We start from the raw sequence: 24,373 nt of genomic DNA, 5'->3' as shown, positions 1-24,373 counted from the left end.
TAAGCACTTTGAAAATTTGAAAATATGGGGTTCTACGTTTTAGAAGGCTATATCACTCTGAGGCAAGCAGAGTGAAGTATGTTGTCCCCTTACACGCCACGGTAATTGTACTGTTGGTAGGAACCAAACATGCATCATTCTGGGCACGACTCCAACTCTTCAGCTGTTGATCTATCGCGTCTATTCAATCAACATTCAATGTACGAAATACAATGATGATAACTTTCTTTCTGATGCTTGTGGACTTATTGTCAATTTAAAATTTAGACTGCATATGAATTTTGTTCTAATTCTTACAAACTGTTTCATTGTGTAAACTTCTGGTAATCTCTTAAAGATCGTTTTAAACAAACGCAAATTATTTCTCTCTCTCTCTCTCTCTCTCTCTCTCTCTCTCTCAGACAGACATTATATCCTCCACAAATGTATTCCTCTTTTATCAAATAATGTGAAAATCCCATCTACCACGTATGATTTTTTTGTTTACATCAGTTTTGGAAATCAAACTTGGAAAGTCAAAACAATAAAACATGTAGCTAATATCTCTATCACACTGTGCAAAATTAAATGTCATGTTAATTAGTTACCATTAAGTTTCTGACTGCAGTTAAATAAACATAGGTTAAAACCCTAGCATAGCACTTAGAGTCAGAATCAAGTTTAGAATGTTAACAATGAAAACAAAGACCGATGTACATGTTTATAGGATTAAATGATCATGTGTGGGTATTTATCGGTGTGTAAATTTTACCTAATCACTACAAAGTAAATAAAGTCAGAAGGACTTTATGTTAACTTTGTGAGTGATTAGGTAAAAATTTACACATCGATAAATACCCAACTATGGGAAGTTACATTGTTGTAACTTATAATGGACGAATTCATTATGGGGTTCTTAAATTTTGATTGGAAATCACAGGGTGGGTCGTTTTTGGCTTCTTGTTATTATTATTGGGGTCTAATGCGTTGATATTGATACAACTTCACATAAAATAACCCGGAAACAGGAAACCAAAGGAAGTCCGCAGAATTTATTGATGTGTAAAAATTCCAGACCTGTATCACAGGACAGTTGACATTCAATCAAATTGTAGAAAACGCGGTTAATTCATGCAAATTGAAATTATTATCACATAAATTCAAGAATAGTGAACTAAGTGTATGGCCAATATCAGCATCCTCACCTTTACAATCTGCAGCTATTTTAGCCCCAGTTATAATCGTACTCGTACCGGCTGGGCAAGGAGTGCAGTCCCCTACTGTTTCATTTTCCTGATAAAACCCTATTGGGCATGGTTCGCAGCTTACCGTATTGATATTGTAGTACTTCCCTGAGGAACACACCTCTGAAATAGTAAATTCATGCAGAAAGTTACATTAGAAAATCTCAAACGCCAGCCACCTTCTCTATCGGGTATGCTTTGTGTTTCAACAAGATGGTAATATATTAGTTACCTCAATAGTATTAACTACCCATTCTCAATAGTTTTAGTTTCTGAGTTGATATGTGTTGATATACAAATTCCTAAAATACGCTGCAATGCAGTTTGGACATTATATGAAACAAAAATGCACTCTTCACCTAGTTCTTCAGGAAATAATTTTTTTCCGCTCAATGGATAATACTGTTCGAATAGCTATGCTTTCATTTACGTTCCACTTAATAGGTTCTACGATTTGAATAACGATACTTTTCGGTGCGTTCTTTAATGAATCTGCAAGCGGCAAAAGTTGAATTCTGGAATGATTTTAATTGATTTCGACTGATAACTCTGACTTCGTTTATCAAAGTGATCGATAGTGTCATTAAATAAAGTTAATTGTTTGTAATTATTTCCTATGCTAGAATAACGGGTCCATTTTTTTATGCAGTGTTCCAAAGCCTCTGTGTTGTAAAGTACTACTTGACATGCGAGAATGAACACTTTTCTATGGCTTAAAGAGGAAGTAAAAGGTTTATACACAAGTTCTGGTCTAAGGGTGTACATTATCTGTAATCACATCATCTGAGAAGTTATCTTGTCTGTCAAGTCCTGTGATTTCTATATATAAAGAACTTTGAGTAATTGGGCGGATCGCCCAATTACTTGAAATATTCATCAGCTAGGGCCTTTGTATGATTTATAAACGTAGGAATGTAAGGGCAAATTTCTTCAGTAAAATCAGTGTTATGAAACGACAGTATCATGCAAATGGAAGTACTTGCTAGGTACGATTCCATTTAGGATTTCAAATGAAGCCAACATGCTTCTACGCAAACAAACCTACAACAGCCACAAATGTATGACCAATCCATGCGATTGAAACGCCATTTGCTACTTTTTATTCTTCATACGTACCGCATTTTCCAGTCATCTGGTTTAGGATTCCATCTTCACAACCCGCAAGTTCGCCGAATTCGCTATATTGCAGAGAGCCTTCTCGAAGCTCCAATCCAGGTAAATTGTAATTTCCAGCTAAGATCGCTGTATTAATTCTACTTGCAACGGATTTGGCGATGTTATCATGCTGGTCTAATGCGTCAAGATAAGACATGTTTCCACGATTCCACGGAACTACAATTGAAAAAGCCACCGTCACGGCATTTTCAATCGCCCTGCGTTCTCTCAAAGTGTCATATTCGACGTCACCCTCCTCAATATGATCCCAGTCTGATCCCATATTTATTCTAGCGGATACACGCTTTGAGTGTCTGAAACTGGGTATCGCGAAGCGTCGTCTTCGTCGAGCGACCTGCCCGCACGTAACAGTCACATCATCCGCTTTGCATCCAGTATGTGGATTACATATTGTTATGTTGTAAGCCTGTTCAGTCTGGCGGGTGGCGTTTAAGAAATTCGCTTTTATTTCGTCCAAGGATATGTTGCACGTGTTTGTGAAGTAGAAGAGTTTACTGGGTAGTTGCATGAACTGTGGATAGCGGGTACCTTAAAAATAATCATTGTTATCATCATTATTGATCATGATAATGAAAGGACAACTTTGTTTCTTACACGATGTATCGCCATTAATGTCTGTGTATTTGAACGCAAATTCTTTATGAGAATCCACGCTTCTTTACTTGACTGAAAATGGCTTTTGACTATAAAGTTACATTATTTTCTTTTCAGTAGATTTCCATGTTGGTTTTGATTTGGGCTTTTGGTTATTTAAAAATTAATTTAAAGGTACAGGAAAACTGTGATACATTATTCGCCTCTGTCACACATATACGATTTAAACAAGGAAAATCCATCGGACCTTTCTACATGTTTATGTCATATGTAAAACATGAATGAAACATTTTCACTTTACATACATAAACACATGTAATTTCTATGCACGAGCTATCTATTGAGTAAATTTGCAGTGTACATTTTCCAGTGTCATATAGTATAAACGTTTATGTGCAATATTCATGACATAATCTACAACTCAGAATATGTGTTATATATAGCATATGTATCAGGCTGAACCCATGTGCTTGCATGTGTGGTTCACATATGGTTTATATGTAATCCAGTCATGCTTTAAATGTGTGGCAACTGTGACATTACATACGCATACTGTCACCCTTTTATTCCAATTTTTGTAGAGCCGCATCGGCCTCGAAGGTCCGTCTGTTCTTATGTCGGTCCATATGCTAGGTTAACTTTAACGTTTAAGTTTATAATCACGTATTATTTAAAAACCATTTTATCCTGCCTTTTTGCATTTCGAAATACAACTCACTATATGCCTTTCTTAATCTAGATACATGAATACCCCCCCCCAAAAAAAAATCAATGCTAGGGGAGACAACTACAGGCAGACCACGATTAGTCTCGATCCCTGCTTAGTATGCTCCCTGCATACTGTCACCCTTTTATTCCAATTTTTGTAGAGCCCGCATCGGCCTAAGCAGGAAACTAGACTAGACCACGATCAGCTTGTTTTCATGGCCTGATAACCAGCCCTTATTATACTTCTTTCTAGATTTACAACAAAGATGTGTTGTTTCTTTTTAAAGCAAATGTAATAGCATTTACGTATGCAGTCAGGCACTGTGGCTGTCGGAATCCAGGTTCCACTGTCAGAGCATATGAATATTCCTGAGAATTTGGTCTCAACATCGTAGCCTTTCATGCAGGACATCTGGCAGAACGGCCTGTTGTTTATCGTATCATGACACGCTATGGCTCCGTTTTTGGGAGGAAGCAGTTCAGGACACGTGATCACTTTTATGAAAAATAAAATCTTGTTATATCCTTATGAAAAAAACGTAGCAAAAAACTAATGTTAAAGGATAACTTATAAAACTTTTTTCGGTCAATACTTGCATTTGTGTTATAAAGGATACAGTTTATCAATGCACTGTTTGTTTCAACAACAACAACAACAACAACGATAATAATAATTATAATGATAGCAATGTTATTCAATCACAAGCTGAGAAATATTTAATCTTTATCATTGCAAACGCTGACACGTATATTCTTTACTAAGTGTTATAATTAACGAGTCTTTCTTTATGATAATAACCTCATTAAAAATCTAGGACACAATACAATGACCAGGTTGTGTGTCAAAAAAGTCGAAAACAACATAGACCTTGAACTCAAGCATCTGTACACAACCTATTTATAACTTATAAACAAGACCAACTGAATTTATGCCTTCTAGAAGCTTCTAAGGTCAAAGGGTCATGCCAAATATTTACGTTATCTTAAAGAACACTTTACAATTATGGACAAAAGTTATATATATGCACTTACCCTACTTTGCTAACTGCTTATATTGTGTACTTTTGACTGATTAATGTTCATTTCTCGAGTACACGAGAGCGGTCATTTAAAACAGCTTTCTGGCTTAGGCTTGATATATTTATCGTATAGCGAGTGAATGACGTTCATGGGTCCTGGGCAAGATCTGAGTCAAGGTAAAGGACTTAAAGCAACCGCATATGGACAATATAAACGTGTCGTTGAGAGATAACATCAGAAATCGAAGGAACTGTCTTACCAACGCATTGAGGATCCGTGCCATTTAACGATTCCCACTTGCCGATACCGTGATCTGTTGAATTAGGTGTGGTTTCGCATGCAATGACTCTGGATCCATTTAATGGATAATTAAACTGGCACCTGATTTCGCATACTCCACCCCAGCTATAACCGAAAGGACAGGAAAAAATAATGTACTTGTCTTGGAACTGACTTTCGGGTGTACCACACTGAATCTCTGCAATAAAGACGGCATAAGTAGTCACTCACCTCTGTCAGTCTGTCTGTTTGTCTCTCTCTCTCTCTCTCTCTCTCTATATATATATATATATGTATATATATATGCATGTAGGTGTGTGTGTGCGCGTGTGTTTGTGTGTGTGTGTTTGTGTGTGTGTGCCACGCACGCTGGTTTCAACTAATTTGCTATGATGATAAAGCTAGCGTAAAAAAGTACGCTACTTTCAAGTTTATGTTATATTGTTATCTTGTTATATTTGTAAAAATGTACAGCCCAATAATATTACAAATCCAACGAAGCAAAACTGCACATATTCTTCATTTGGTCATTGGGCTTTTTCATAGAAATTGATTACATTGATATTATAACATCTTATACAAACATGACAAGAACAGACAAGTCAAATGCAAGGTGTTGACATAAGACAGAGAATAATTGCTATTAGGTGGCGCTTTTATTCACGTATTTATTGATGTCCTTACAGTGATTAACCATATATATATATATATATATATATATATATATATATATATATATATATATATATATATATATCTTGTTGGGGGTGGCGAGGGGTATGAATGTCGTTGAGCATCAAACCTTTCTTCGGTACTACGTCGCGGATGTGATGGTGCGAATAGGGACTAGTTTTAATCCTTATAAACCCTAAACTTTTTTGTAATACCTTTCACCTCGATATTGACCGAACACAAGGGAGAGACGTTTCCACTCGGGTCTGTAGCATAGTAACGGGAAGAATAAATCCCAATAGAAATGGTGGTGTTTACAAGTGGACCATCCTCCTGTGTGATTGTTACAGTCTCGTTAGAGGAATCAGTGGCTGTAGGTAACGGCCATGTAACGAACGTTGATTGCCGACCCTTGTCAGCATAGTATGTTTGCATTCCTGGGCACGTGATCATTGGTGGCTCTTTGTCTGCAAAAGCAAAAGGAGCATAAAACACATTTCTTTACATAAAGCCATCCTTTATATATTTAAAGTAAAAATAGATTGAGATAATTCGAATACAGCTTTTATTTCATCCAAGGCCAAATTAAGATTAATACCAGTAACTGTGTTTGAATTACATTCATCAAACAATTGTTTTTGTAAGGCATATTTCCAACGATAAGACACGGTGCAAGGATGAACTTCAACTAGGACCTTAAATAAATAATGTTACTGGCACAAAAGTACTATTTGAAAAATGCCAAAGTAGTATACTTTTTGTCAGCGAAAGTATGATTAACTAGTGTTCGTTTTGTAGATAACACCAATATGAAGTAAAGGTAACTTTTACAGAGCTTAGCTTATCAAATAAGCCAGCTAAAAATTTAATTTACTATCGTGAAACCTATGCATGACCTTTTCCAGAAGAAACTAGGCGCTACAATGGTCGATTTGAATCGACTTGCACCGTACCAACTGTAAACACCATAAGGATGATTTTAATGAAAAATGATTAAATTTTTGAAGAAAGATATGTGCAACAAGTATTAGAAATTTATGTTCTCTTCAAATTACGTTACGTTCGGTTAAGTGAAGGCATGCCTTCATAAAATGTATTAAATTCACCTGATGTTTGAAAATTAATATATTCATTTATTTGCCCGTCAATGAGAAGGCAGTCAGAAAATTTATATTATTTATCTTTTCTGGTTACAGCTACGTTTTTGAAAAGTATGTACGTATGTATGTATGTATGTATGTATATATGCATGTATGTATGTATGTATGTATGTATGTATGTATGTGTGTGTGTGTGTGTGTGTACTTGAGCGAATTACATATGTATGTAAGAATATACGTACATGGTTGAATTTGTGCCAACATTATAGCAGTGAATGCAACGTCGGTTGACATGTATTTATCACGCTATTATTGTAGAGATGAAGGCTTCCTTTGAGTGCCACTGGACTTCGTTGTTGCAAAAAATGATTAGAATGCGAGGAATGGCAAATATACTAGTGTCGAAGCACCACGATTGCCTCTTATTTACTCATCCTCTTTTCTATGTACTATACCTCTCTATAATGTTCTCCTCTTCAAACGAGAAATTTCAGAGCCAATAACTTCTTTAAGTTCAGAACGAAACAAAAGAACGGACAGTTCACCAGTTTGTATGATGGAGCGGTAGATACCAAAAACCAATATTCTCTTGACCAAGCTGAAGCATTAATGCAGTTCTCTCAAAATCAAATCTGTATAGTCATTTTTATTTATAGATAATCCCAATTTGTTAATATGAAAATGGTTTAGAAAATCGAATGCATTCTTTCAAGGGAGATCCTAATGTATAAATTAGCCAAGCAAGACTTTTAAATCTATTTCATTATTTCTTTCTATGTTAATATTTATTTTACGAAATGAGAACATTGAATTGGCCCCTGTTATTCATTAAAGAAGCAGATTGATTGCATCATAGCATTGAATGATATATCACATCAACCTTGAGTTTATCTCTTTCTGTCCCGCTGTCTCCTATTTTTGTCCTCTACACTTTAATTTCAACATAAAGACATGCTTTAGATATTAACGTTAGTATTGCATTATTTAGAATTTGTGTTGCATACAGCTTTGTATCAAGTATACTTAAGTAAGACAGGGGACACTGGATTATGCTGAGATCATTTATGGGCCGATCCCAGTGCCAGTGTAATCAAGAAGCATTACAACGTTGAATCTGACAATCTCCTATTATTTACAAGATAAAACTGAATTGATGTGGATTTGTCCATTTACGTGTTTATTGGTTTATTCGTTGGATGCAAACCAGATTAATAGTGTCCTTCGAAATACAGTACTGTCACTGTTTATTGTACCATTCAAACTACAGCGCAGTACAGACTTTAATAAAACACGGATTGCTATAAACTTATGCTAAGCCCGCAGTCTGTAGCTTGTAAATTGTAGTTCAAGATAATAATCATTTGTAAACAACACGTTCACTTAAGTTTGAGCTCACGGCCTAACCTTCTTTAAGGATTTTGAATGTCCTGGAAGTGAACTTGTTTATAATTTGGTCCAACATTCCACTGGAGAAAAAAAATGCGTTTTCCAGAAATTACATTGTGGGTAAGGTCAAGTGAAATTAGTATATATATGACTTATTAAACATTTATTCCTTCCTGTTTAATATCAACCTTTGTGAATCTGTGATCAGAGAGTTCACATATATATCTTTAAGAATTATTTATACAAATTATTCATTGCAATTACAAAGTGCTCCTAGGTGGGACTAAATCATTACTTTGGGATGATTGAAAACTCTTTACAAGACGTTCTCGATTATATCATTGTGACAAATCAGGACAATCAAGTATATTGGAATTCATTCGAAAGATTCTGTACTTTTGGAATTAATCTCGGACATTTAGGATTATTTGCAATTTAATTCACAATAATGTAACTGTCGTTTAAATTTTCACTTCTTGTTCTAGCGAACTAAATTGTTTTATTTTGTGTTATTTTGATTTTAAATTTTATTTGACTGTTGGTTTCACTTTCTTTCTGTTACACAGTTTAAGACCACCTAGTCGTAACATATTTAACATATCATAGTTGCTATATGTGTTTATCTTTCATAGGTTTTGTAAACTTCTATATTAATCTTGCAGTTTTAGTGTTTTTGTCTTACTGTGTCTATTGCAGGTGCACCATACAGGTTGAGCATATTTTCAACCGTAAAAACGGCTTAACCGCAAGTAGTATTAACAACGACTCAACCTTTCGGAGACATTGGGACATACGTCTTATGAATGGGTTTGCGGTTCATTCAGGTGTATCAGCTACAAAATTTGGTGAAAGTACGTACATATTTATTCGAACAAATTATGGCTATGCAAAAACCCCTACTATCCCTAAACGAGTTCTAGTGCAAATATGTATAATTATGTGTTACATACGAATGCTTCTGTTATCGTAGTATCTGATAACCACACTTGTTCCTCTGAGCCACAACTCTACGATTCATATTTCCTACCAATCTTACCTTTGCAGACTGCCTTCTTGCTAACCGTCCATTGTGCAGCGGTATTACACTGGATGACAAAGCCTTCCACCAGTGTGTACCCCTGGTTGCACTTGGGATAGCACGCCGTCGGATAGGAATACGACGATTGCTCCGTACATTCATATGCCCCGCTAGCTATGGGTGGAGGAGGCTGGCACCGTACAGCTGTAACAAATTAAAATCATAAGAAACCATTACATCCTATCTAACCTAGCTAAGGTATGAAGCGGTATGTAAATCATCGTTCATATCATGTGTGGTAACTAAATGGGAGCGGGTAAGTAAAAGAAAACAAGTTCTATCGATATTGACAGTTCTACGGTTTTCCAATCTGATTGTAAAACATTTCATACTGATATTACAGTTGTGTTTTCTTTTCCTTCATCAAAGATCTTAACTTAAATTGTTATATATCTAACCGCACCGGCAACGATGATTCTACGCACCGGCAACGATGATTCTACACACTGGCAACGAAGATTCTACGCACCGGCAACGATGATTCTACGCACCGACAACGAAGATTCTATGCACTGGCAACGATAATGATATACAGTAGCAACGACAGCTCTACATTCCGTCGATATTAATTCTACGCAAAGGCAAATAATAATTCTACGCACTGCCAACAATAATTATACTCAACCGCAACGATAATTCTGCGCAATGGCATCGAAACACTTGGCTGAACTCTCTGCTTCTCTCTTATAAAGCATTGATAGTTCTGCTGGTGGTAATAGCTAATCGGAATGTTTAAAAGATTCTTAGTGTGAGCACTGAATAATAATAATAATAATAATAATAATAATAATATTATTATTATTATTATTATTATTATTATTATAAAGTCCTGTTGTTAAAAGGTAGACCGAGTTATTACAAAAATAAATATCCCTTGTGATATTTATTTACATATGTAGAAACACATCTATCAAATGCTGATGGAAAACAAGTATCAAACACAATAAGTATTAAGCATTAGTGTACAGAGAGTATCGTGCACACAAATGTAAAAGACTGTGGCTTTTTTCTTTCACACACACAGGTAAATATCATGAGAAGCGTTAATATAATGTATGCATATACTTATATACAATCAATTTTGCCTTAATTTGTCATACAGTTCATGTTTGTGATAAGAAATAATAAAGTTATTGGATGATACTGAGCGTGGTATTGCTATACCACTATCTATGTTAGTATTATTCGTCCATTTACAAAACACATCATTTGTTGAGCATATAAACATTAAACACCCTTGAACATAAATGTAGCCTTTCTTTAACGCATTCATTCATAAATGGCATGCCATTCCAATTTTTTATATATTGTCGGTTGTTATCAGCGTAATAGTAAGTGCCCCTAGCATAGATCCTTGACGTTTTCCACAAGGTACACCTTTTCCTTCAGGTGTGTCAGGTTCATGGTAACATCTGGTGTATTTCCTTTTAAAAAGTACTTGAGAAAATTTAAAGAGCTATTACTGAGATTGTTTACTGGAATCATGATGAAAAAAGTCTATATCTTTCCCAGATTCACCAAATAAAAGTCTTATTGGGTGTACATTACCTAAGGCCTCGTCCAATTTTTTAGTTATTCTAGCAAGAGATGAAGGCATGAACTCTACGTCAAGAAAGCACTTCGAGAATCGCAAAAAGGTATCTGCAGAACTCTTCATAAGACACAAAGGAATGAAATAGGTCTAACAAATTGCATCTCTCAAGAGGGTCAGATTTATGCAAATTTTCTATTTGGATAGACATTGATTAGACTTAATACACTACGAATACATATATAAACTACGCTTTTTGAACTGAAAGAAACTGCTATCCGCAACAGTCATGAAGTAAGCACATACGAATTGTGTTACTTATAACTTTCGTAGATACCTTAGTATGTTACCGTCAGTTACGAAAGACATTTATTAAACAGTATCATCGGGTATTTGTTCCTTCGCAAAGGAATTGAATCAGTATAATTATAATTGGTTATTTATTTTCAGCAATACCAGTAGGAACGTTATGGAACGCCCTACTGATATCTTCATTTTTATGAATACAAGCACTACCTTTCTTGGGGCGCCGAGAGGCCGAGTGGTCAAAAGCGCTCTCTGTTACGGATCTATGCCATCTCACCTCTGTCTGCGTGGGTTCGAGTCTAGGATTCTGCTTGTGTGGGTATGTGAGAAAAAGTTTGCCAGTAGCTACTCGTGGGTCGTTGGTTCTTTCCGGGGTTTTCCCGGGTTCTTCCTCCACCATTAATACTGGCCGCCATGTAAAGCTTGCCAGTAGCTACTCGTGGGTCGTCGGTTCTTTCCGGAGTATTCCCGGAATCTTCCTCGACCATTAGTACTGGCTGCCATGTATCGTGTGCTGAAAAATGGCGTTAAACCCTAGAACAACAACAACATTTCTTAAGATTCTATAGCTTTTAGATGTGAATTTTAGAAACAACCTTTCCCAGTTTCTAGTTCCTTTGAAAGTTCAAAATGTGTCCTGGTTGCTGTTAATATTCGTGAACCAGTTGTTGCTAATGCGATTTGTTTGTTCAGATTAATGCCTCGTACAATATCATTCTTCTTTTGGTTTTCTTGGTTAATACGCACAAGGACGTGACGTTTAGCACGTGGTTTGATGGATTCTAATGATCTGAGTGTAAGCTGTTTTTGCTGATTATATATTCAGCTAGGTGATCTTTTCAAAGGAATACTCCCATCATTTACATCTAAAGTGACTAAGTTGAAGTAATCTAATTAACATCATCAAATATTCATTTAATATCCATGGACTACTTTGAACTGTTTTTTAATTGAAAACATGTCTAAAGCTATAGCATGCTGAAATGATTGGAGTGTGAAACCATTTATCACGCATATTTTAAATGTAGGACAATGGTCACTCATGCCGATGGAAGTGTACACCAATAAAAGTTACATAACTCGAAGACTTCAAATAAATATGGTCATATATAATTTAGCGTTTTACCGAGACATCTCTGTTTCACTTGCATAGCAAATCATTCGCAATGAAGCAACATAATAATTGTTACTTTTACTCTAGTTAATGCTGCTAAATAGAGAACAAAATACATTTTGTTCATTGTACTTATACAATAGCAACATTTCAACACAGTGGGTTCTGCGTTGACTGAGAATTAGGTGCAAAACAACGTTTTTCTTTAATGCATAGTTTTCGTGTTATAAACTAAAATTAGTCGCTTTACTAGGCGGATGACGCGTAATTGGTGACAGTGAACTTAATTGTCACAAAGATGATGATTACTTTGAATCAAACTGGAAGGATATCACCTTTTCAAAATTGGTCCAAGACTGAAACCTTGACATTGTTTTCATAAACTAGTGACCTCATTCCAACTTAACTATAAATAGTATTACTTGTTTAGGTTCTAATCAACAGTAACACAGAAAGAGTTAAAAACGACAAGCTTTGTAAAATTTAGCAAATTAATTATTTCCCTGGAAAAAACACCATAGAAACGAAAAATAGTAACTTACAATTTTAAGAATCAAATCCAAAAATAATCTAGGAATAATCCAAAATTAAATTTTAGATGTCCTAGTAATGAAATGTTCTAATGAATTCAAGTTCGAGTCCCGACGAAAAATCCAAAAATGGAAGGCGATGACGTATGCTGTAACCTGTATAGCACTGAAGTGTCAAACAGTTCTTTGTTGGACCACAACAAATAATATTTCGGTGTTTGAATTTCCGAATAAAATTGGAAGAAATGTCTTTGTCCATGAATTCTTTATGAACACTCAAATATTTTCAGAGAAACAAATTACTTTTTGAGAATCCAAATAATCTGAAGAAAATTTAAAATAAAGCTCGAAACTCAAATCTGGTCACCACAGTAGAAAACAACTTGACATCAAGTGTTTAAAAGCCGAAACTGTAAAATCTTTCTCTAAACAGCTCTATTAAATCACACTTCTGTGCGATTACGGAAAAACCTAGATTTTGAAATAGAGGATCAGGTGATCATGTTTGCATCTTAAAGTCACGTACTTCCATATGACCCTGAAACAACCAATCATTTTGCTCTAAGAATAAAATAAAAAAAGAAAGTTGTTTACTCCACTGAGTGACTTCTGATCCTAGGTCGGAAACTAAGACAAAAATAAAAACAGTGTTTCTATTATTAGGTGTTTATGAAAAGATTCAGGTTAAACTGATTTTTCTATTTAAAAAAATGCCAAATCAAGTAAATAAGATCACATTACAATAGCATGTAATAGAATAAAGTTTTTTTAAGCTAACCAACAACCAATTAAATTAAATCAAATATAAATTTAATCAGATATTCGTATCAATAGAAAGAAATTAATGTTTTAATTTCTAAGTTAGTCATATTCCGCTCTGTAATGATTCGTATATACCTTAAAATCATCGCGTTCCACCTGATTCGTAGAAATATAATGTTGATAATGCAGCTGGTCCAAATAACTCACATCCATCTATACATTAGAGTTGAGTTAGTGAACTGTACATGAGACGTCTTTCTATATTAATGTACTAGCATCTGCTTACTTTCCGTATTCTATCATTACCATCTGCTTTACCTAGTATTCGACTCTAAATATACACACTGCACCTACTGCTCAGATAAAAAAAATTAAGAAAATGATTTTAAAGAAACGAACAGCAGGATAGTAATGTTCATTTAAGCAATGATACTTATAAATTACAAATACAGGATAAATTAGAGAGTTATATCTACAGGGTGTGCCCACGGTTTGATCTTAGGAATTCAACAAGATATAAAGTCTGCCTCTACAAACTGAAAATATTGTTTTGATTTCTCCGCTCTCTCATTGTGAGCATATAAATTGTTCAAAGGTCTTGAAATAATAAAGAAGAAGAAATCGTGTTTGTAAAAACTGTCTATTACATAGCGTTGTTAAACGTAATACGTTTTATAGACATATTTGCAGGTATTCATTGTGAAAGAAAGTAAGAATTAAACAATCAGTCTATATAACACTCAGTGAAGTTATTATCATTATCAATTAATCTTGTCATTTACATTGACAAAATATAGAAGTCGATTATATACCCTTCACGTGGTTTCTGCCACCACAATTTTCTTGTTAGCCAGTTATAAATACCGTTGTTTTCTATTCGATATCTTTGTCGGCACGTTATCTTTAACACATTTGATTAGTATAATCCCTCCATATTATATTTTATTTCGCGTAATACGTTAAATACTGAGAAATAATGATGTGACTTTTTTAAAAAAAATCAATAGACATTTATATTGAAGACAATTAAGTAAAATGGTCAAAGAAGATAAAGATTCAGGAAAACTGATACCAAAAGAAATTTCATTTGTCAACTTCTTTTACGTAATAATGACAGTATATTTAAATTTGTATAAGTGTTGTATCTCTCTCCCTGAGATGTCACTAAATAGATGTGTCTACATCCTTTCTCAACGAACCCTTAACCCGAAACCCTATACTTTTTTCCCATCTATGCAATATCAACATTACGTTCGCAGACTGGTTGCACTCCATCGGTCCTCCATGTTTTTGACGTATCACACATTGTAGTTTGGGAACCAATCAAATTGTATCCGGGACGGCAACTGTAACGACAGCTCGCACCATATATATAGCCGATTGCATCACATTCAATGTATCCATTCGTTAGCGGTATTGGTGGTGATTGGCAACTTATAACTACAACAGACATAACATTATTTCGATGATGTTAAAGTTTTAAACAACTAGAGAGACAAAGAACACTGGAAAATTCATACAAATTGCTTAAAGCAAGATTTCTCAAAAACGAGAACACAGATATAAATATATTTAACTATGAAACAGTCATCTTTTTCAGAAATTTCAGCACAAATAAAATATTTATTCCAGAATTCAAAAAAAGCAAATCAACAATATATTAAGAAAACAAAATAATAAATATAATGTTAAAGGCAAACAAAAATAGAATCCATATCTCTATTCGGTCAAAAACGCTGTTTTAATACATTTTGCTCCCCCATACAGATAGTGTTTGGTCATGTGTCTGAGATTTTTATATTCATGTGCAATTACTAAACAATCTAATCTACCATGGGATTATCATGATGTTCTTGATATTCAACGATTTCCTATACCCCCAACCTTCTGTGAAACACGTTTGACTGGTCAATGAATCCAGTCCACACTCACATACTCGAGAACTAACAAATATCACCAAGTGTAGACACTATATGCTTTACCATAACCAATTCAAGTATCACCAAGTGTAGACACTATATGCCTTACCATACTCAATTCAAATGAAAAAGAGGCAACATTTTTCCTTGAAAATCCTGTTACGTTACTGAAATGGTACTGACTGAAATCGGGTCATGTTTAATGCGATGTACCGTGACTCGAGGTTATCATCGAGAGAACTTGTTCATCGGGAGACTGCACTAGTGCATGCTAGGACAATAGATCTTCGAGCTTGGAAAGAATTTCATTAGCATTATACTGTCAGGAAACTAGAAGTTCTTTCTTTACATTATATAGTACCAATTCATTTTACATTGTACGCAATGGGCGAAACTTGTTCGTCGTCATCACTATTTGATTTCAAATATTAAATGATTCAAACATCCGTGTTATTTAGCGAAAGTGTTAATCTTTAATATAATGATAGTTAAATCTATGAGAGAATAGTGGGATGAATTACCTTTTATCTCGAAGTTGAATACACACACCGAATATCTACCGCCTTTATCGGTTACGTTGAAGACGACATAGTTGTCACCTTCCTGATATTTGTCTTTCTTTCCAAAATAATTCCATTTGGCCCTTCGAGAAATAAAGTACAAAAAAGCATAAATACATATCCCGACTGTTAAAGAACAAAAACACCATTAATGTAACAATAAACACAGTATCATCTAGACAGAATAATAGTAAATGTCGTATATTTGGCTGTTATGTGCAATTTATAAAACAGCAGAAACAGAATCCTATTCTCATTGCAACAGTATACTGCAAACAAAGATTACACGTCTCTATTTCCGAAGAAATTACCTTCCTAATAAACTCATTATTGGGTCGTATTAGTTTTAAAAGTACGTCAGTTTGACTCGACGGAAGAGTTTTGTTAAACCATTTAACATTTAATATGTAACCATTTAATCACTGATTAAGGATAGGGATTTATAAATTCGGTCGTGACTTCCGCGGATAAAAAAAACGATTTTCCCAATCGATTATTTTTTTTTATGTTTGCAAATATCTACTGACCGTATGATATATATGATATATTGTTGTCAATTACTATGGCAAAATATATGTTACTGTAGAAAATGCTATGTACAAAATGCATCAGTGATTGGAATTCTAAAACGCTCATATCCACTGCCAATGGAGACGAGCATCTCTACTTTTGTGATGAACATGGTTAGTTCATATCGGAATTAAAACATGTAGTTGACCAATCAACAAAGTTAACTTTTCTCAGTGACTTAGACAATTCTCCTTCGTGCTAGAATCATTGCGTCTCTATATGATAGATTTATTCCGCTATAAGTAATAGGAGAAGAATTCATATCCTAGTAGTGGTCGACAATAGTCATACTTTATTGACTGTCTATACTGAACTACTTATTGGTCGTAATTCATGGCCCGTGAACTCTTAAATTGTGATACACAGCATCATTTTGTCAGACTGAACAATTATCATCAAATGTCTGCATTGTTTTTAAACAAGATAGGGAACCTTTATTGTGCAGCGGTCTATAATGATCACGGTTGTAGTAATCACGTCTATAGCAATCACGTCTATAGTGATCACAACTGTAGTAATCTTGTGGAATTGAAACAGAATAATGGTTGTTATTTTTGTTGTTGCAGTAGGGTTTAACGCCATTTTTCAGCACACGATAGGCTATACATGGCGGCCAGTATTAATGGTGGAGGAAGAACCCGGGAAAACCCCGGAAAGATGCACCGATCCACGCGAAGCTACTGTCAAGATTTCTCACATATCCACATTGACTGAATCCGAGACTCGAACCCACGCAGACAGAGGTGAGATGGCAGTGATCCGTAACGGAGAGCGCGTTAGACCACTCAGCCACTCAGGGCCCCAAACAGAATAATGGTGTTTCGCACATATATATTTACAATGTTAACTAACTTTAGTTAATACTTAGTGAGAAAATCTAAAGCTAGTCATCGTGTCAAAATATACAATCTGCACTGACCATGCACCCATTGCCACGCTTGCCTTATTTTTCATGATAATGAAAAACCTCAGCATTTGCTTATCATTACGCCCAGCTAGAGCTGAATTAATGTATACTACCATCAGACCTAAAAGGGACAATTAAAACACAGCTCTTCCAAGCTAAATTTGAACATTTATACCAGCGTAAATTCTGGAAGCAAATTAAAGAAACTGCTTCTGCAACTTCAAATAAGCCACCAATTTGTATTGATGGCAATCATAGTCCAAATATCATACGAAGCATATCAAATGCATTTTGAATGCTTCCGCAATACAAGTGGTGTTAGTAACAATTCCAATAAGGGTCATGTTCCTTCAGCAGGCAAGGCCTCTTCTAGGCACTGATTTCATTGTCTCAGATCAAACATATACTACTTGTGCAATATTATGTTAAATGTGCAGGCTGACATGTTATATGTAGAACATGTTTGTTCATGACTTTCTTCAAGCTAATCTCACAACCACTACAACCGGTAGTACAAAACCTCATTATAAACCCATCGCCTCTGCGACAATTTTTTGAGAATATTTGAACGTATTGTACACCAACGACGTGAAATCACAATTTCTGATAATGAATTTCCGCTTAACAAACAAATTCAATCGAAGTATGCCTCTATGCATTTGAAGAAACTGTCAAATATATTTAGAACATGATAGCCCTGTGACGGTACCTATTATTAGACGCTAGTAAGGCATTTGATAGGGTCAATCATTAGAAACTGTTTAAAATGTTGTTCGTCAGTCAGCTACACGTAAACATGGTTCACGTCCTATGTGAGTGGTGTGGCAAACAGTTGTTGTATGGGGTAGGGAAAGTGAGGTATCCAATTTCTTCCTTGAAGTGAGGCAAGGAGGTGTTCTTTCGCCTTTGATGATTAATTTATATATAGATGATTCAAATCGAAAGTTGAGTTATCGTTACGCGGGGCTACATTTTACACCAAATGCTGTATTTCTTACCATTTTAGCTTTGTTGATGGTGTGTCATGTATTAGTCCTTCATTAATGTTTGAAATAGAATTATAGTTTAATTCAGGACAGTCCAGTCAGAAATAAAGAACACTTATTTTATCTTGACGGAAAAGTTGCGGGAGGAGAAGTGTATCTTCTGACTTTAATTAGATTCAGGAACCCATTCATTCTTGTAACCGAATACGAGTGACACCGGATTAGATATGTTGACATATGTTTGAAAAGATATATTTATTATTGCGCTTTGAACCTTGACCGGCAGTACACTTTATTTTGCTTAAAGTTTTAGTTCTCAAACCATTGTGATTCCTGTCAAATTTTATGCTTTTGTCTACAAATAAAAACTGGAAACGTTCCATAAATTTAAGATTTTATATACCTTTTGATTCTATAGATCAAAAGTTTACAAAAACGTACCTAGCAGGAATTATTATACTTGGGTGATATACCTGCCCAAAATAATTATTATTAATATTATTGGTATATATATATATATATATATATATATATATATATATATATATATATATATATATATATGTGTGTGTGTGTGTGTGTGTGTGTATCTGTGTGTGTGTGTGTGTGTGTAATCATGTTGTGTGCGATTGGAAACTAGCCAGACTGATTTGTAAACATATAAAGGAAAACGTTGTAAATATAAAATAGCAAGGGGCGGATTTTGCAGAACTATGCATGCAGAGTAGAATATCATTTTCTGTTAGTAGGTAGGTTTTTTGGTATATGCGTAAGTAGGTAGGAAGGTATAAAAACATAAAATAGGCTGATTGACTTTCCCTAGTCAAAATTTTGGAAGTCATTCAGTCACCTGTGATTTGATTCATTGCAGACTGATAAGTAGATCGCTGTAAATTTTGTGTAACAAACTAAAACCGGAGATTATTCACCAGTTGTTGTTAATAAACGCCTTGCATACATACTGTTCTTTTGATCCGTCAAATACTTCAAAGTCTGGATCAGTCCAGGTGGCAGTTCCTGTTCGAGTGGCTTTTGTTGCTTCATAAGAACTAAATAGACCATCAGGAGGGCATGTCTTGATCTTCGGTGCTGGTTTCTCTGCAATTATGCATAAAACAAAATCAGCCACCATCTACCAATAATTTCGGTTTACGTAGGTTTGATACTGTCAATGAGGTCAGAAAATGCATTCTCATATTCCTTATCATTATTGATTATTAACTAGATGGGGCGTATACTGTGTGGATGGCAATTTCCAACGTTTTTTAACTCATTTCATTTTCTTTCTCAAACAAGAATAAAAATAGAACGTAATTATAAGCTGGAACATTCCCTTTCACTCCGCTATAGGAGCATGCAATGATCCATGCCTAGGTTTAAACAATACATACCTTACAACAGAAGATTGGCAAAGAATATATTAGTCAAGGACAATTAACAATCACGTGATATTTAAATTCATAACCTGTAAACTGTGCAATCTCGACAATGGTTTGTTTTTTGTTTTTAATTAAAGAAACGATTACTTTAAAGCTGGTCAAATGAATATCACAATTTTGGGACGTTAGGTTTTGTTTCAGGCTTAGGACATCAAATGTATGATAAATGGAAACAAAAATTGTACGCGATGAAGTGTTTACAATACAAGAAGTGAGCTATTCTCCGCACTGATGATCCTTTCCTAACATAATACCAAAGACCTGGGAATGACATGATGCAATACATATATATGTATGCTCCATTACACAGCCAATCTATTTTATCCAATGATACTTCGCTTAAATTAATACTGACGGAGAGCAATACATATGTGAACAGATGCTAACAGTTGTTACTGGGTGTTCTTTACATATAAAGGTTGTTTCTCATTGTACGTGTACATTCAAAGCACATAAGTACAATCAGGTGCTGAAGTCTTATGGGATAAACACTACTACTGGATCCCCATGACCCAATATTTTCGTCCAATGAAATATATTATTGCTCGTCATTTCCGAGTTGTTACAAGTGTAAGCGTTCAAACATGACACAACATCCCGATTCAGCAGTTAGATAAGACATGAATGCTAGTGTATGTGTATTTACAAAGCTGAATGCGATCCAACCAAGAAGTTGTTTTCGGCTCTTCGTAAACTATTTTCTGGTGCAGTGAAAATGAAATGTTCGGAATGACGCTTACGCATACTTACAAAATGGACAATGCCCCTAAGAGGACAGTTAATTTAGTTTTAATATGTATCCAAATAAATAAATCGTCGATGAAAAACGTATCTTTAACGCTTTCCCTTATCCTTAAAACCTCACATAACTCACAGAATACACCGCAAACCCTTTTAAGTATGCATATATGGCTGCGTATTTTTTTCTTTATTTCTGTACATTTTATTTTATTTGTTGTGACCAAATCCACTAGTTGTTTCTAATCATCATCATCAGCATTATCATCATCATTATCATCTAATGATGACGTGATCATCATCGTAAACTACGAATGGTACACACGCATCGAAAGAAATGTCTCCACTGATGAAGACTAATGATGGTATAAGCCTAAGAAGGAAGTAGTATATTAGATAGTTAAACATATTTGCAATTTATCATCGATAACTTTGCATACGTCTTTTCAAAAATGAACACTGTCATTGAATTAGTACTGTTTTCATATCAAACATGAAATTTTCATTCTTGTCTAACGCTACCTCCCGCTTTCATTCAATTCACTTTCTCAAACTAGTAGGATTAGTTTTCCTGCAGGATATCTTAATAATGAAACTAATTCGCTAACAAAAATTCCAAATCGCATTTGGTCAAATCTAAATGCTATATGTGGTGTGATTACAGGAATCATTATCATGACCATCATAATTACCATCGTTAACATCATTATCAAATTACAAAACTATATCAGTAATTACGGGCAATATCATGAAGTAATGGGATATTCAAGACGTACAAAGTTGGACACTTAATATAACTTTGTTTTCTTCCGTGTGTTCAGGTTTAATGGTGAATAATGGTTTCAGTACAAGTATAACGCGCAAGATCGTCTAGAAAATAGGCCACTGTGACACTAGACGACAACGATTGTACAAGTGCCATAAACGAACTGAGTGACCATAACGTTAGCAAAATTGCACGAATATCTCGTTGGTAGAATCGAAGGATCGTGATTGTATTGGAAACCGAAATCCTCTCAGTTGCTGACAAAGTAATTACATATATATATATATATATATATATATATATATATATATATATATATATATATATATATATATATATGCTGGATTAGAACAGTAGCTGCCTGGACATGCTAAAACGTAGGCAATATTTTGTTTCCTAAATTGATGTTAGTCACGCTGAAAATTTTTGTACATTGACACAACTTCTATGCATCAGTATTTGTATTTCCAATGGAAGGTAATAGCCATATATTCTAAACCCATTTCGAAGACAAAGGGAAACTCAATCTATATTACTAGTAATGTAGTGGAAATGACCACCCCACCCATCTCTCTCTCTCTTTCTCTCGTCAAACCGGTACGGCGTAAGAATTTACATACTTTAATGATATATCTCCCAAAGAAAGCAGGTTGTGAAATTTTATTACAATTATAATTATGTCTGACGTAACTGTGTTTGCCATACTTTCGGTATATGCATTTCAGAAAATCAGCATGCCAATTCATAAGAACCGAACTGGATTATTATTGGTGGCGGTGCATATTTTTTCTTTGTTGTCATATATGCACATCTTATTTCCACACGACCACTGTTTGTTGATGCTTACCTTTGTTACATAATATAGCACAAGTGATTAGTCCAGCCGTCACTCCTAGTAATACTATTCCTATTACTATCCATTCAATGAATCGCTTATGTATCGCATGCCCTAAAAATAAAATTAAAAAAAAGATTTGAAAGTGAGTTTAGTGACTGTTGAAATATAGACGGTAAAGAATTTCATTAGTCGAGAGTTGCTTTCAGACATGCATATAATTTTGATCCTAAACTCTGAAAATTGATTCATGTTTTTAAATAAACGATATCAATTTAAGATAGTTAAAATTCAATCATTCTGCCAAAATAATTTGCAGAAATAAATGGATGCTCTTTTGACTAGCGACCAAAAGCCATTTCTGTATATGTATTGTCGGGCGCAGTGATGTCTGTCTTGGGGACTTTCTTTAGCTCAATTACCTGAACATGATATAGTTTGTGATATGTTAACTAAGCTTTAAATGTAGACTACTCAATTAACCAATTCTCTCTTTGACTAAAGAGATATGAAATAAATCATCACTGAATTGCTTAGTAATACTTTATATAAACATGTCATGTCTTTCTTGAAGTAACTGTGCGTGCTATATAGCTTTATAAATATTATCCATTCATTCTCGGCTTCGAATACGTTCAGTATTTGTAGAGCTCTTCTTAACAGTGGACTTTTATCTTTACAGCTGCAATATGACATGGTTCATATTGATACGTACAAATAATGTTAATCATTAATTAACAAACAAACAAATGTTGTCGCTAGTTATTTAATATCCACAGAAAATTTGTATTATCTCAGGTTTGTTTTCCTTTAAAAATATTAACTTGGGTCACTTAGCGCGACTTTTAGTATTCTGAAGTGAAACAAATAATAAGAACTATGATAATCGTTGACACGTTAACAGCAAACAATGATAAACAATAATTGTTTCTAAATGGCATCATATATTTTCGTACCTACGTCAGTTCCAGAATGTGTTTTATAGAATAAACCATTTAAACATATCAGCTCGGTCGTTCTTCCATCTGTGTCTTCTTTTAAAAGGCATCGACTGCTCTCATTAACACTTGCATGTTCGGTCGTTGCATTGGTGTCACATGATTCTATCAAATGATGAATTCTTTCCAATGAACACGTTTCTTCCCTGGACGCCTGAAGTATGTTCTGAAGCTAAAATAAGACAATTGTGAGAATAATTGGCATAGTTTAAACCATGTCTAATATTTCGTATCAAAGAGATTTTGCAAAATCTGACCAATGGCTGATAGAACCAAAAATCACCCTACGGTAGTTTTAGTAATGTATGCGCTTTTGGAGTTTACGAAATATAATTGTGTTTACCTCTGCTTACCGTGAATTAAATCTTTTACATAATTCGATGTTTATATGCATGGGCAGAAACTGTCGCTAACAATATCCAGTTTCTTTCTAAAAGCCACCGTTTCCTCCAAAACGTATCGGACAAAATACCATGTGTGTGAAGCACTTTTCTATTTGACTAGACAACTGTACCCTTTACACCTTTGAGCTTAAAATATAAAGGCACGCATCTCACTGGCTTCTTGTATAGACACGTCTTACCAAACAAAGATGTACTTGAACAAACGATATAAACAAAATCTATCTTTGCAGTAATTGTTATCTTTTACTCTAATGAACCTTATTGTTATTATATGAAAACCATTTCTTCAGAAAGATTCGAAGAAAAGGAAAGGAAGCAGGGATATTCATTCCTGTTTCAAACAATCTCACAGTTCTGAGAAGCACTGATTTCAAAATATCTAAAAGAGAATCAAGATTGATCAGATTAAGTTTCCGGAAGAGAAACACTATCAATATATGCCGTGCGTATCGATCTTCGAACTCTGTTTTGCCATGAACTAATTTTGGTATTTAACAATGCCTTAGACGTAAATATTGAATTGAGTTCCGTTATGAGTGCCAAAGGGATTCACATTATGCACCTTACGCGATTTTGCAAGGGTAATGAACCTACCAGTGTTTCCCTATACACGTAGGGCCAGTCTGTCCAAGAAGACATTGCTTCTAACTACAATATAACAGATCCATCCAAAATCACTAAAAAGATACTAACATCTACATAATGAAAGCAAAGTCCATGTGAAGGTTATTGGTACTAGTGACATGAACGAACATGAAATTGCATATCAAAT

At 34.7% G+C, this 24,373-nt stretch overlaps 1 protein-coding gene across 1 annotated transcript in view; it reads right to left on the bottom strand.

Moving 5' to 3' along the window:
• The window catches only part of LOC149784610 (uncharacterized), a 53,000-nt gene extending 29,637 nt beyond the window's left edge, over positions 1-23,363 (bottom strand). The window contains exons 1-11 of the mRNA XM_089932667.1: positions 23,156-23,363; positions 22,212-22,313; positions 19,384-19,519; positions 15,920-16,041; positions 14,731-14,919; positions 9,195-9,380; positions 5,888-6,139; positions 4,981-5,199; positions 4,008-4,196; positions 2,340-2,927; positions 1,185-1,346 (exon numbers count right to left, since the gene is read on the bottom strand). Coding sequence (XP_089788793.1) covers positions 1,185-1,346; positions 2,340-2,927; positions 4,008-4,196; positions 4,981-5,199; positions 5,888-6,139; positions 9,195-9,380; positions 14,731-14,785 — 1,651 coding nt within the window. The 5' untranslated portion in view covers positions 14,786-14,919; positions 15,920-16,041; positions 19,384-19,519; positions 22,212-22,313; positions 23,156-23,363. The remainder of the gene's footprint in view (positions 1-1,184; positions 1,347-2,339; positions 2,928-4,007; positions 4,197-4,980; positions 5,200-5,887; positions 6,140-9,194; positions 9,381-14,730; positions 14,920-15,919; positions 16,042-19,383; positions 19,520-22,211; positions 22,314-23,155) is intronic.
• Between the last annotated feature and the right edge of the window lie 1,010 nt (positions 23,364-24,373).

The sequence above is a fragment of the Sinohyriopsis cumingii genome, chromosome 14, assembly GCF_028554795.1.
Source record: "Sinohyriopsis cumingii isolate HCF-2022 chromosome 14, ASM2855479v2, whole genome shotgun sequence".
In the NCBI taxonomy this organism is placed as follows: Eukaryota; Metazoa; Mollusca; class Bivalvia; order Unionida; family Unionidae; genus Sinohyriopsis; species Sinohyriopsis cumingii.
Note: the sequence above shows the minus strand (reverse complement) of the source record. Positions and strands in the feature narration are given on the sequence as shown.